Source organism: Amia ocellicauda, chromosome 3 (assembly GCF_036373705.1).
Source record: "Amia ocellicauda isolate fAmiCal2 chromosome 3, fAmiCal2.hap1, whole genome shotgun sequence".
Taxonomy (NCBI): Eukaryota; Metazoa; Chordata; class Actinopteri; order Amiiformes; family Amiidae; genus Amia; species Amia ocellicauda.
Window position 1 is genome coordinate 10518117 of NC_089852.1, and position 15708 is coordinate 10533824.

General features: G+C 38.4%; 1 protein-coding gene across 1 annotated transcript; it reads left to right on the plus strand.

Moving 5' to 3' along the window:
• LOC136747261 (protein rolling stone) lies at positions 1-3928 on the plus strand. Its single transcript, XM_066700204.1, has 3 exons — positions 1-162; positions 2517-2757; positions 3124-3928. The coding sequence occupies exons 1-3, from the start codon at positions 67-69 to the stop codon at positions 3648-3650; spliced, it is 864 nt and encodes a 287-aa protein (XP_066556301.1). The 5' UTR covers positions 1-66; the 3' UTR covers positions 3651-3928.
• Positions 3929-15708: the final 11780 nt, after the last annotated feature.

Below are 15708 nucleotides of genomic sequence, written 5' to 3' on the forward strand. Positions count from 1 at the left end.
ATCCGTGGTGGCTGCAGCTCTGTGTTTATCTCTGGCAGAGGGGTGATCTTCCCCACAGCTGGCGTGATGGGAGCTCGCTGGGCTCAGTGCTGTAGAGAAGAGTTCAGGGTGATGAACCTTCACCTCAGTGTCTCCAAACCTGAGCGGCTGCTGCAGCCACAGGTAAGACAATCCAGCAGAACCACTGAAGAAATGTTGTGCTTTTACTGGAACTGAAACTCACTGGGTACGTGTCACAAACATGCATTTGGACACATTAATAAATACATATGATTGTTTTTCAAAATTATTCTATCTGTTCACACATTTTCACTGTGCATAATCAGAATTCTTAGAAAGATAAATGATCTGTAACTAAGGCTACGTCTTGACAAAAAAGAGAGATTTTCTTAGCTATATCTACTGATAATTATGAAAGCTTGGAAAATATAAGCTTTTGTATGAGGTTCAGGGCCTAGCTATCTTTTCATTTAAACACATGTTTATAGGTTACCAATTTAAATGTACTACATTAGAAAATGACCATAAAAAAACACATTGTATGGAATGTTGAAATTTGATTTAAATGTGAAAAACTAACAGGTAACAGCTTCCAGTATGTATGTATGACTGTATGGTTGTATATTTTATTTTTAATAATGTAGATATATATTTGCTTATTTTAGACCTTGGATGAATATATTTTGTTTATTTGTTTAATTAGTAAATAAAATGCAAAATATACAAAATATTATATTTAATATAATATAAATATAATACAACCCTGATTCCGAAAAAGTTGGGACAGTATGGAAAATGCTAATAAAAACAAAGAGGACTGATTTGTAAATTTACTTTGACAAAAAACATATAAAGACAAGGTATTTGATGTTTTACCTAATCAGCTGCATAGTTTTTTGAAGGTAAACGTTTATTTTGAAATTGATGCATGCAACACGTTCCAAAAAAGTTGGGACAGGGGCAATTTAGGACTAATAGCGATGTGACAAGTTGAAATAAGAAGGTGATGTGAAACAGGTGAGGCAATCGTGTAATCATAGTATATAAGGAGCCTCCAAAAAAGGCCTAGACCTTCAAGAGCAAGGATGGGTTGAGGCTCGCCAATCTGCCAACAGATGCATCAGAGAATAATCCAACACTTTGAGAACAATATTCCCCAAAGACAAATCGGTAGGATTTTGGGCATTTCACCTTCTACAGTGCACAATATAAATAAAAGATTCAAGGATTCCGGTCAAATCTCGGTGCATTAAAGAGCAATGAATACGCGTGATCTCCGATCCCTCAGACGTCACTGTCTTAAAAACCATCATGAGTCTGTAATGGATATCCTGACATGGGCTCGTGGAATACTTTGGTAAACCTTTGTCAGTCAACACCATTTGCCGCTGCATCCACAGATGCAAGTTAAGGCTTTACTATGCAAAGCAGAAGCCATACATCAACACTGTCCAGAAGCGCCGCTGACTTCTCTGGGCTTGGTCTCATCTGAGATGGACAGTAGCACAGTGGAATCGTGTTTTGTGGTCTGACGATTCAACATTTCAAATAGTTTTTGGACAAAACAGCCGTTGTGTTCTCCGGGCCATGGAGGAAAAGGACCATCCAAGCTGTTATCAGTGTCCGGTCCAAAAGCCAGTGTCTGTCATGGTATGGGGGTGTGTCAGTGCCCATAGCATGGGTAACTTACACATCAGTGAGGGCACCATTAATGCAGAAAGATATGTACACATTTTGGAGCAAAATATGCTGCCATCCAGATGTCATCTTTTCCAGGGACATCCCTGCATTTTCCAGCAGGACAACGCCAAACCACATTCTGCCCGGATTACAAGCGCACGGTTGCATAAGCAGAGAGTGTGGGTGCAGGCATGGCCTACCTGCAGTCCTGACCTGTCTCCCACTGAGAACGTGTGGCGCATTATGAAGCGTAAAATAAGGCAACAAAGTTGCTCAGCTAAAGAAATGCATAATGGATGAATGGGGGAAAATTCTGCTTGCTAAACTTAACCAACTGGTGTCTTCAGTGCCCACAGTGGTAAACAGTCGACTGTCCCAACTTTTTTGGAGTGTGTTGCAGTCATCAGATTTGAAATTAGTGTATATTTTCAAAAATAAAATAAATTCACAAAGTAAAACATCAAATAATGTGTTAATGTGTTTTCAGTATAGTACAGGGTGAATTGAATTTTCAAATGACTCTTTTTTGCATTTTCCATACTGTCCCAACTTTTTCGGAATTGGTGTAGTATTTAAAGAGTCAATTATTTTACAAAGTACATTACTTGAAAATAATCCAGTATTTTGCAACAAAGTAGCAGTATGAAAAGGCTAACAAGCACAAATGCTGACCTGTTTTGAATGCATTATTATTATTAGGCTTTAATTACCGTTTGCTTCAGTGAAGTATGTGAAAATGGTGAAAAATTATTCAGGTATGTTTCTCACAGGTCTGACGCTTGTAGTTATTAATTTATTGTTCTGATGTCCTGCTACATGTCGTCTTCCTCTCACAGTGGAACATTCCTCCTCTGGCTTGGCTGCTGTATCGGGTTATCATGGTAACGTACACGCTGGCTTGGTGTGTTTACGCTGGGCTGAAGGCTGGGACTCCCAAATGGCTCATCTTCTATACTCACATCACATACTGCCTTATGGGGCTCTATTACTTGCTGGCCCTTGGTAACCTGGCAGGGGCCGCCATCTTTGTGAAACAGAACCTAATCAGAGAAGCCCAGTCTGAGCCCAGCCAACCAGGTAAGACAGCTTTCAGGTTGCATTGACAACTCACGCTTCTGATAAGGTGACCACATCTTTCTTCCTGTCCAATTAAAAGCAAACCATGGCTATTGGAAGTGACTTCGCTTTAATGCTGCAGTAAGGGTAAATATCTGAGGTGGAGCTGCGGTTGTTTTTGTTTGCAACAAAAACAGGAAGACGTGCATGCCAAGCAGATGAACAGGGAAAGTGTGTTTTTAATGGGAACAGGCTGGTGCCATTATAATTGTATAAGCACATACGACTGCCAGACGTTTTCGCATTCACACGGCTGTGTACTTGTGTTGGACGTCTTTGTTTGTTCAAGCTCATTGAAGTAATGGTGCACCTTCCCTGTCCATCCAGGTCCAAGCGAGGAAGGGGGCTCCGGTTACTCATTGGCACCACTCACCCTCCCCGTTGTCCTTCTTGCTAGTCTCAGGCTGCAGTGGCTTCTGCACTGTATCACTGGCTCCTCTTCGCTCACCGTCTCTTTTGGTTTCTGGGTCATCAACTACCCCACGGAGAAGATGAGTCTCTCTTATGTGCACCTGAACATGCACATCGTCAACGCTATGCAGACACTCCTTGAGCATGCCCTGTCCTCCACGCCTGTCCATCTCTGCCACTATCTCTACCTCCTGCTCTGCGGGGGCCTCTACAGTGCCTTCACGCTCATCTACTGGGCGGCAGGGTTCACCAACATTGGTGGGGACCCTTACATCTACAAGGTGCTGAACTTTGGGGAGCAGCCCCTGGTGGCCACTTTATGTATTTTGTTCTTCATGTTCTTCTGCCTCCCTGTTTTCCATTTTGTTCTCTGGAACCTCCATCTCCTCAAGAAGCGCCTGGCTACCAGAGTGACCAGCAGAGAGAGTGTAAGGCTGAGCTGAGTGTGAGTGTGTTGTGGGCCAAGGACCAAAACTCTGCGTACCAGCGTGGAGCTCTCTCCCAATTGAGCAGCTAGTCCGCTGTCAAGCACAAAGGGTTACATTTAGAAACGTGATGGATTAGCACACTCTGTAAAGACCAAACCAACAAAAAGCACTAAAGCCCAAAGGTTTCCTCCCTCAGTCCAGTATCATTGACCAAATATTTTTCCAATTTTGATCAGCACATTGAAAATGGAAAACTGCACCGTTTGACAGTTCATTATAAACTACTTACCAAAGAGTAAAACATATATATATATATATATATATATATATATATATATATATATATATATAAACAACCATACTGCATAGACAGTAGTCATCTTATGCAGTAAAATTATATAATTGCTAAGCAAGCAAACTGAAGCACAAAATTAACTGTGAAATAGATTTTTTTATAAACAGCAGAGGGCAGTACAGTATAGGCTAATGAAAGACTAGCCGTGCACTTTAGGAAATGCATGAAAGAGAATTAATTAAGAAAATGAAAGCATATGTCAAGTGTAGTGCATGCTATGACATGAATTATCAACATGTATTCATTAATTACATATGGACACATCTCTATATAAAGTTATTGCACAGTTATATGCATTTTTTTGTTTTGCATAGGTTTTCACCCATGTTTATTTTTGTTGCTTAATTATTTACAGTGTGGATTGTGTGTGAGCTCAAACCCAGTGAAGCATAACCTATATTGTTAGATTTATAAACCTTTTTTAAAAATCACAATAACTTGCAATTACTAGTGGTATTACTACATAACATACTGTACAATAACACAAAGCCACACAAACAAAATTTGAACCTCAAGCAAAGCTGCCTTATAATTCAATAAATCGTTGAAAAGTTCTCTGGCTCCTTGGCTTGCTGAAATTCATAGTTCAGAATAATATACAACAAAGGCATTGATGACACAGTATCTAGAAGTGTAGGATTAAATGACAGAGATATGTAATGTATTGTCTGGTACCACTTATAACTTGGATCTCTGACTTAAGTGTGGTTGGAGGACCTCATAGCAATGGGTTATACCTTGTTTGGATCATAGCCATTTCCCATGATAACAGCAGTATTTTCACCTGAGAAGAATTATAACAGGAGAGGGGAACTTTATCTAGAAGCTTGAGGGCCAAGTGTTATCCTTTTGTCTTGAATCGTGTCATATTTATACATCATTATCACTATAACTAAATTGTGAAATGTTTCTTTTGCAAATAACTGAACAACCTGTAACTGGGAGTCAGTACATCTTGTTATCGACTGCTTTAGATCACAGGGACGATGTGATAGATCTTCAAACAGTGGTATCAACAAAATCTTTCCTTACCGCTTCATATCTGTTATAATGTTGCTTTCTTTCTGTCACTAAACTTTTAAAAATTGTGTTTTGTTTTTTTTCAGAGGAATTTGAATAGTAAATGATTGGTTATACTCAAGAGGCATGTTCTGGCATTTGTACAAAAATGGTAGCAAATGTTTACGGATATGGGAAGTGGGCACGATGCTCGGAAAAATGATCAAGTCCTCTTTCTGTAGCAGCCTTGTGAGAAATCCTGGTAGACTTTTGAACAGTTAGCATTTGCAGTAGTCAGTGAATGACCTGTGTGCTGGAAAAGTTTGCCTTTCACGACTGTGGATTGCAGAATGTCTATTTTAAATCAATATTCTGCTGGGGTGTTTTGAATTCAATTGGTAGCGCCATTTCACTGTCTTGACAGAAAACTACTTTGTTGCTCCGCTAGAAACAAATAACCCTTTCTAGTTGTGTATTCAATTAAATGTCTGCAGATTGCGTTGATATGTGACAATGTTGACAAAGTTATGTGGCAAAGTGAGGTGCCTGGATCTTAGTTTTGTATTGCAATGAACCTGTCAGAGGATTGGTTCATATTGGAAGTGCTGAAGTTTAAGTAACCGTTGTCCCTAACTTTGAAAGATTATAATGTCACCTGACACACTGGGCTGTCACTCGACCACTGTGATCCAGAGAGACGCGGTGAAAGGCAGTGACTAATAAGAGGCTTCTGATGGTGATTAATAGTGAGCATGGATGAGGATTTACAGACCTTTGATGGTTATCTGTCACACACATGCGTAGCTGGACAAAAAATTCAAATAGTCTCTGCAATGTCAGCTGTTAGTGAGTGCATAATTGTAATTGGCAGGTGGTAGCAAAACTTATTTTTCTTTCTTTACACATTGTATCTTTGACTCTGCAATAAAACTAATATTTGCGTATAAGTCTTTCCTTATAGCCAGGCTAAGTAAGACTGGATATGTTCTCTTTGGTTCCTTTTTCCATTGTTATTTAGAAGTGACTTGTTTCAACAATCGGCAATTAAGACTTAATGAAAGCTTTAGTTAGATCCTTAAAATATAGTGTTGATTCTAGCTGGTTGGGTCACGTAGACATGTAAGAGTGGTAACAAGCAAAAGAGCGACTGTATCACATGACTAAGTAGAGAAAGTGCGATGCAAAAACAGATCATGATCAGGACTCTAATGTCAGTAACTCTGTGATGACCAAATATGTGTTCTCGGGTCTTATGGACCTGCCCTTTGTTTTCTTTTTTTACATTAAGTACATGTAATCTGAATATGATTTGTGATTGAAAATGAAAAAACTCTCTTGGAGACGGTACTTGAGTGGTCACATTGGACAGCTCACAAGCAGGCACAAAATAGACATTTGAAATAGGACATCAGATCCGCATGAGCATCCTCATGTCACAGGTTTGTATGTTCTCTCTATCCGGGACTTCAACTTGACATCTGCAGGCAAACACTTCATTGAGCTTCGTAAACCATGCTGAATATAAAATAAAACAAAGTATAATTGCTTAAATTAAAAAAATCCACTGGTATCTTCAGATCAGTGTAAAAAAAATGAAACTATTGTCATCAAACACCAACATTTCAGGCTTCAGTTGACTCAGTTTGCCTACTTTTGTGATGCTCTCTTCCAAAGCTGCCCAAAGGTGACCAGCATTTGGCATCCATGTTGGAGCACAGTTTGACCTGATTCCTATATGATTCTATTTCTCAAATACAAATGCAGAGCGGGGACTTTGGCCCATCTCGTAACATGCTGAATGTAAGCAGCTCCATTGAAAATGCCTGATAGCTATCACACGGCAGAATTATATTGAGAGATGTACCCTTATTTGTTCTTCAGACTCCTCTGCAATATCATCTGACTGAAGTGTACTGGCATTGAAGGCTGATATTTTAAAGCCTCTTACTATGTTGTCTTCCAAGAGTACGACCTGTTTGTTCCACAATTACTCTTTAGTTGAAGAACTCTGGACTGATAGAGTTAAAATTCATGTAATTATGACTAAATGTCTATTATTATTTTACAGCATTTCATTGTATCAAATTACGAATTTAAAGTTACACCGCAGTACACAGTACATGATATTCCAAGAAAAACATTAGAAAGGTAGTCATCTTTTCCAACTTGACTTCACTGGTACTTTTCCACATATTTACATTATATTATTGGGACCAGATGTGAACTCCACGTATGTGGGAGGCTCTGGCTATGTCATGTCTGCAGACCTGTATTCAAATCTGAAGGTAGTGTAACGGTCTGCAATGAACGGTATCCCATTAACAATTGTTCCCTGCAAACATTTTTTATTTGTACAATTATTATTATAATAATTATTATATTTTGTTTGTTATGGTTATTATTAAATTACCAATATCATCTCTTAATATCAAAACTATGATTTTAATTTACGTTTCCAAAATAATAATAAAAGCATGTTTACAGAGTAAAATCCCTTTTCATTAATTCTTTTTTTTTTTTTTTTACTGTTGTGTGGGTATAACTGGATCTCGATAAATGTTTGTTTTTCATACATTTGTGTTTTTTTTTTTTTTTTGTCCCTGGAATTATTAATGACACAAAGTGAGTCTTTAACTTGGTACATTAGAGAAAATAATCTATGCATATAATTTTGCTAAGGCTGCTCACTGCAATATATACCATGTGTTTGTTTAAGTCCTGGACTGACCTCTTAGGCTTGTCCTCCCATGACTTCTGCACTTCCATTATTCTGTTTCATAGCATTGTCCAATGAGACATGGCAACTTTAATGTTTTTCTTTGCAGTGAATGGCTTCAAGCCATTAATCAATCAATGGACCATTCTTCTTTCCTAGTTAAAAATAAGAGCTAGCTGGTATTCTACTGTTGGTTTAAATTTGTGTGCTTATACTTTTATCAGCAAAAGTGTTTTGTTTTTAAATTACCCAGATGTGTCTTTTCTTAAGCACAGAAGTGAAATCAGAACAGTGAGCATGTACTGTTGTGACCTGTGTCTTGATTTAAGGTTCACGGCAGTGTTTTTAATTCATTAGACTTAGTTTATTCTTCAAACCACGTTTCCCTAGATACACAATGGAAACATTTATAGGAAAAAAAAAACTAAACTAAATTAAATTAATATAAAATATGGACAAATAAAATCGGATACTGCACACACAGTGAAATTTAGAAAATATTTTAAGATCTTACTTTTGACTTCCTGACATGGCTGCAGTGTATCTATGAAATGTCTTGTACCATTGAGTTGTTTAATAGTTTTACTCTTATATTTGTTACATTTCCTATTAAATGTATCATAACTTGTTTTGATGACCAAAACACTTTAATACCATAAACATCAAAAATTTAAAATGGTCCAACTATACTTATGTTTAAAGGATATAATTAAAAACCTTCTACCTTTCTAACCTGAACAAAATCCAGGAGGTCAGACAACCCCAGTAGGCCTATGTAGAGGAAGGTCAATAGAGATTATTTTGGCCTAGACTCGCTTTATGATGGAATTGATGATCTGGCTATGAGGACGAGGCCATTGATACCAACCCTCTACAGTGGAAGTGAAGGAGCTGCTGCAAAGATGATGTTTGGGTTGGAGGAGGGATGCAAAGCAACGAAGGCTGAAAAAACTTTTGTTGCTGGATACTTATGTTAGGGAAAGTATCCATAAGGGTGGCCAGCAGAACAACCAGCACACATCTGAACTGTGTAAGCGCTGTAGAGATACCACACTGGTGGACAAATAAGAGAAATGAGTCTTGGATCAAATTTTTATTAGTCTGCTGTTCCTGCTGCTCACCTGAAGAGATCTTACCCAGGATAAATTATTTTCTCAGTGACACTTTGTCAGGTATTACACTGGCAGTAGATACTGTGATCACTAACGTGTGCCAGTGCGAATGCAAAAGTGTATGAAACGTTTTATGTGTTTGTTTGTTTTTGCCCTGTAAAGCAATAGGTTCAAGATGAGCTGCAATGCTACATGTAACAAACATTATGAACACATATAAGATTTTATAAAGCCCTCATTTTGACAATGATGGCTTGTTGACACTCTTTTTCTGTTCCTTTACTGACTCTTATTATTATCTGTAGGAGGTCTGGAAATCCCTAACACAGTGTACAATTATGTTGGATCCATTAAACGTGAGTGTAAGTTTTTTAATTGGAGAAAAGGGTTGACGAGTTTGTTCAGCATGTTGGGGCCAGCAGTTAATCTCTTCAGTCCAGGTTTGTAATCGTGAACAATGATGCTGTGGTTTTGGCATAATTCCCCTTACCTTTGAGTGCTTATTTAGAGCTAATGTGTTCAGTTTTTAGGAGGTAATTTCCAACTGATTCCATTTGATTAATGTTTAAGACGCACCTTTTCCCACAGTGAATATGGCTCTGTTGTGGATATGTCAGAGGCCGCACTTTTCTGAGTGGCAGCTGCTTCCTTAGGTCTCTGAAATCTCTTAGCTGTCAGCTAACAGAACTTTACAGAATCCTGCAGGATGCCAGGGTGCATTCCTACACCCCCCAGTCGTTGACAACAATGAAACCGATGTACAGTAGCTAAGAAGTCTGGGTTAGACAACACATGGAATATTAATTCCTGGTACTGGTAATCAAAATGTTCCAGCACCAGATTTTTATGAGATTTTCTTATTCTCCAAGAGGAGAAAATCAAATACCAGGCACAGATTAAATGGCCCCCAAAATAATGCATTTAATATGTTAATGCAGCCCTATGTTTCCATCCTATCCACTATTTAAACAGACAGATTAGTGTTATATAAGTAATATTACAACAGATCCGCTACAAAAAATGCACCTAAAGGATGAATATGCAATTTCAGAGAATTTCGATCAATAGAACACCCATTAATTCTTGTCTAGCGTTCTTCATATTCATTTGGCTCAATCTAAGTCTCCTAATCAGGCCTAATCGGTGTGTTTACATTCTCCTGAAGGGGGGAACTTGGATAATATGGTTTATTTTCCCTTAGCTCCCATGCAGAAAACAATAACACTAGAGTTGTGTTTGTTTAGCTATAGTTTTTCCACAGCACGGTGCAGCTTTTTAGATGAAGAGAGTGGGGTGGAGGAGGTCAGGGAGATTCTGTGAAGCTTGCTTTTGAACATTTCACCATGCGGTTTTATCTTTTTTGAAATAATACACTGAGGCCTTGGTGGAATTGAAGATGTCTTGAAATGATAAATGCTTTACAGATCCACTTGGAAGAAGTCTCAACAGGTGTCATAATATTTGCAGTTGTTGTTCTGATCCTTAAATGTGTTTATCTATTTGATTGATTGATTGGTTGATTTCTTGTTAATCACTGGACTGTACTAAACTGTATTGTACTGAACTGCACTGGATATTAATTAACTTTTGGATTGGACTGAAGTGCAGCTATGATTATATACCAGCAATTAAAAATAATTTAATTCCCAGTTAACAATATCAGTATTTACCTGGTTATTGGTGATTAATATCCAAGTTTTCTGCTTTCTGACACAGTCCTCCAAACTTTGTTTGCTAGGTAAGATAGCTATAAAGTCTGTGTTTGTAATCAGACCAGAACTGTCACGTGTTGAAGACTGACAGCCCCCTGACTATTTTGCTCTGTCTATTATAGACAAGGTTATCACCAGAAACCATCACTCTTTTGTTTGATTGTCGAAGTCAAGGCCTGGGTTTGTGAGTGGGTGCCAGATTGATAGGAACAGTTTGAAAGTCCATTGAGAAGCCAAATAACAGCCAAGGTTGACTGAGAGGAACGTAGTATGGAACTGTCTGTTCCTGGAATCTGAATAGGAAACACTGCCTATGGTGCCACTTCAGTCCTTCAATCCTGGAAGATTTCTCTCTAACACTGATGGCAAGAATACAGACACTGTAGTTTTCCTATTTTCACATATACTTAAGTTATCCATCAGGATACTACCGGGACCAAGTTAAACTAAATATAATCAATTTGAAGTTTGTTTTGTAATTGTTTGAGGTGAGGAAACCAAGACCCTAGTGTTGTGTCCTAGGCCATAAGGACGTGTATGTAAGTAAAAGGGTTTATTCAGTAACCATCTACAGTTTCTGCTTGACCTTTATAACTGTGTAGAACTAACTTATTTTTCCTTTTTCCTGCTTACATATCAGCCGGTATCTAGACATAGCAACATCTAGTGACACTCCATAAGTACAGTGGGGGAAAAAGTTTGATTTGCCCACTGACAAAGAAATGATCAGTCTATAATTTTAATGCTAGGTGTATTTTAACAGTGAGAGACAGAATAACAACAAAAAAATCCAGAAAAACGCATTTCAAAAAAGTTATACATTGATTTGCATGTTAATGAAGGAAATAAGTATTTGATCCCCTATCAATCAGAAAGATTTCTGGCTCCCAGGTGTCTCTTAAAGGGAGTGCTCCTAATCTCAGCTCGTTACCTGTATAAAAGACACCTGTCCACAGAAGCAATCAATCAATCAGATTCCAAACTCTCCACCATGGCCAAGACCAAAGAGCTGTCCAAGGATGTCAGGGACAAGATTGTAGACCTACACAAGGCTGGAATGGGCTACAAGACCATCGCCAAGCAGCTTGGTGAGAAGGTGACAACAGTTGGTGCGATTATTCGCAAATGGAAGAAACACAAAATAACTGTCAGTCTCCCTCGGTCTGGGGCTCCATGCAAGATCTCACCTCATGGAGTTTCAATGATCATGAGAACAGTGAGGAATCAGCCCAGAACTACACGGGAGGATCTTGTTAATGATCTCAAGGCAGCTGGGACCATAGTCACCAAGAAAACAATTGGTAACACACTACGCCGTGAAGGACTGAAATCCTGCAGCGCCCGCAAGGCCCCCCTGTTCAAGAAAGCACATGTACAGGCCCGTCTGAAGTTTGCCAACATCTGAATGATTCAGAGGAGAACTGGGTGAAAGTGTTGTGGTCAGATGAGACCAAAATCGAGCTCTTTGGCATCAACTCAACTGGCCATGTTTGGAGGAGGAGGAATGACCCCAAGAACACCATCCCCACCGTCAAACATGGAGGTGGACAAGGGGACAGGACAACTGCACCGCATCAAAGGGACGATGGACGGGGACATGTACCGTCAAATCTTGGGTGAGAACCTCCTTCCCTCAGCCAGGGCATTGAAAATGGGTCGTGGATGGGTATTCCAGCATGACAATGACCCAAAACACACAGCCAAGGCAACAAAGGAGTGGCTCAAGAAGAAGCACATTAAGGTCCTGGAGTGGCCTAGCCAGTCTCCAGACCTTAATCCCATAGAAAATCTGTGGAGGGTGCTGAAGGTTCGAGTTGCCAATCATCAGCCTCGAAACCTTAATGACTTGGAGAGGATCTGCAAAGAGGAGTGGGACAATCTCCCTCCTGAGATGTGTGCAAACCTGGTGGCCAACTACAAGAAACGTCTGACCTCTGTGATTGCCAACAAGGGTTTTGCCACCAAGTACTAAGTCGAAGGGGTCAAATACATATTTCCCTCATTAACATGCAAGTCAATTTATAACTTTTTTTAAATGCGTTTTTCGGGATTTTTTTGTTGTTATTCTGTCTCTCACTGTTAAAAAACACCTACCATTAAAATTATAGACTGATCATTTCTTTGTCAGTGGGAAAACATACAAAATCAGCAGGGGATCAAATACTTTTTTCCCTCACTGTACAACATCACACCTATGAAGACTACTGTGCACGCACACACACTACACACTGAAAAGGTAGAATCATATTTTATATAGGATGGACCATTTAAGTTTAACCATTAATACATGAGACAGAGACAGATTGACACTTTTAAGATGAAAGGATGCTCAGATTCTATTTTAATTTTAAACAGACAGCAGAAACAGAAATGACAGAACTCATAGTTGCTTGTAAGGCACTAGTGCTTTGTATATTACCCTCAGTTCTCTCATTATTTAAGACATTACACAAAAAAAAATCCTTTTTCGTATGTGGCTTCCAAATGCCAAATTTTACGATGTAACCATATGTTTGTGTTATGGCATTAAGCACAAACCTTTGGAGTGTACAGTCTCACTTCTTAATTTTTTTATACCTTAGTTATTCAGAAACTAAAAGTTTTTTTTTGCAGAAAGACATTTTTCACAACACTTTCCTCCAATTGAGATGGAAAATTAAGCCACTGCACTAGCCAGTTTGGTCATCTGATTGAGCCATCCCATTGATTTAAATATGTCTCATGTAATTATAAGCTGAATTAAGGACATTTTCAAGAATGACGTGTTTGCTTTAGGATAATGATGGATAGAATGTATAGATTGGAATAACAATGAAATCACAGGTCAATTTCACTCACTTGCTTTAACATACCATATCCAGTATGTATCATTTTCTTTAATGTTACTTTGCAGTTAGAATACTGGTGGCCGTGGTTTGCTCGTCATTGTGAATATGACAAATCATTATTCTTAATACGATAAATATTAAATAATCAAATATGGTAGCATAGTAATTAAATGAAACATGATTGATTCCTCCTGTGACTTCAGAGGTGTTATATTTGTGGTAAAACAGACTATATGTGGCACAGGCCCCTTCGGGAATGGGCCATCTGTAAACGTGCTCTGTGGAGCTTTAACCACGTCAGCCTTCCAGGAGCCCTACCTGAAAATGGACCATTTCTAACTTTGTTATGAATGCCCTTCTTGTGAAGTGAAGACTGTGGACTTCTTGTGCTAAATAAGGCAGATGATGTTACCAAAAGACTGTCCTGTATTAAGATTCTGGTAGTACATTAATATGATAATATGAACGTTTACATTAATTGACAGTTATGATCTTCTAAGGGTACCAGACTTTGCATTTAAGAGGCAGTGCAATTGATTGTTTATTGGCATGTTATTACATATTAACAAGAGTTCATACATGTTTCTAGAATATTCACTGTATTTATCTATAGTATATGCCATTTATGTGCTTTATAAGGGTATCTAATGACAAAAGTGAATAATAAAATGTGTGTGTGTGTGTGTATATATATATATATATATATATATATATATATATATATATATATATATATATATGGATTGTACACTATTTCTTTTAACAAAAAGATTTAGTTCAAATTGCTTCAGCAACAAAAAGAATGGATGTCCTGTGAATACTGGCAAGAAAGTTGCTATCTTGGATAGGAATGAAATGTTGGTGATTAATATAAAAGCCTGTAGCAACAGACATTACAGGAAATCTGCACTTCCAAATAATAGTACTCCCTGTCAGACTGCATGCATTCCCCTTCTTGCTCACTGGGTGAACTCAGCAATCGAATGCCAGAGATTTAAGTCTGTGAGGCTCTCTTTTCTGTGCTAATGTACAAGATGAATGCAACAAGAGATACAGGGGCTTATTTCACACAGAAAACTAAAAATGCCATTCCAGGAACAAAATTCATTCTCGTTTTGGGTTAAGCTGTCAATCTCTGGTTCAGCCCCCTTCACAGAATTTCATCGATGTCCCGGTGCCAATGAAGTTCCCATGGTTACACCCTATCCACTACCAGTGTTATATTTTCAATCTACATCTGTTATTTATCCCATAAATCGGCTTAACATACTTACAAAATATATGCGCTGTTAGAATCTTAAATCAAAATACACTGATCAAAATTATAATCATATCAATTGTACATTGTTCAGTTTTTACACAAATGAGTACAATGTAGAGATCTTCCCTTTTTATTTTTTCAAATTATGAGTTGCAAATCAGCTTTCTGTTGATCTAATTCATAGTTTAGTCTTTCAATAGGAAACATACAGAAGCTGCCATCCTCGGTAGGCCCCAGTTTTGGGCTCTGTTCAAATACAGGACAACGACAGTGGTCAACACGACGTCATTAACCACCACAAGGCTGATCAAGTGTGCTAAAGGCTGCCTTTGAACATTCTGGTTGTAGTGATTTTTATAGTGAGCAGAGATGTGCTTTGCTGATGGTTCCCCAGAAAGTACATAAAGCCACCCCCTCCCCTGCCCCCCTCTCCTGCATGACAGTGTTGACTTGAGTGACGAAACATGGGCCTAGAGGGTTCTGTGAAATGTGCACATTCCAACAGTTGGCTACTTATTAATGGCATTATGGAAGAGTAAACACAGGGGATGTTTCCAGAGTCCTTTTTTGGAGGCTGAATATTGACACTGTGTAAAAATGTTTTAGTAATGTTAACAAAGTACAGTGTAGTTAGGTTGTGTACTGAGTCTGTGGTTTCCTCAGGTCAGGTATTAAAGAACAGGTGAATTTGGGATGAGTCTATTAGACCTAGAGGCTTTTCAACATGCTGTTTGGCCTTGATATATACTTCCAGGTTTGCCCCCCTTTCTGGTTTGGAAGCAACTGACCGCTTTTTTCCAAACAGTAAAGGATTACAGTTTGTACGTTGACTGGAGATATCCATTCATTACCTTACGTTTCTTTGATGTTGGTTGGACCATTACAATTATTAGAGATGTATTTATCTACCAGGTCACACTAAACTTTTTATACCACCATCATGCTAAAGAAATAAGTGTTCAATTCTCTGTAATGTCTAGAATGTCCTGTTGAGATACACCGTATTATGAACGGAGAGTTTTAAAATGTTAATATTAACATAGTATAGCTGTTCTGATAACATATTAATGTTACACATTTCAAAACTAAA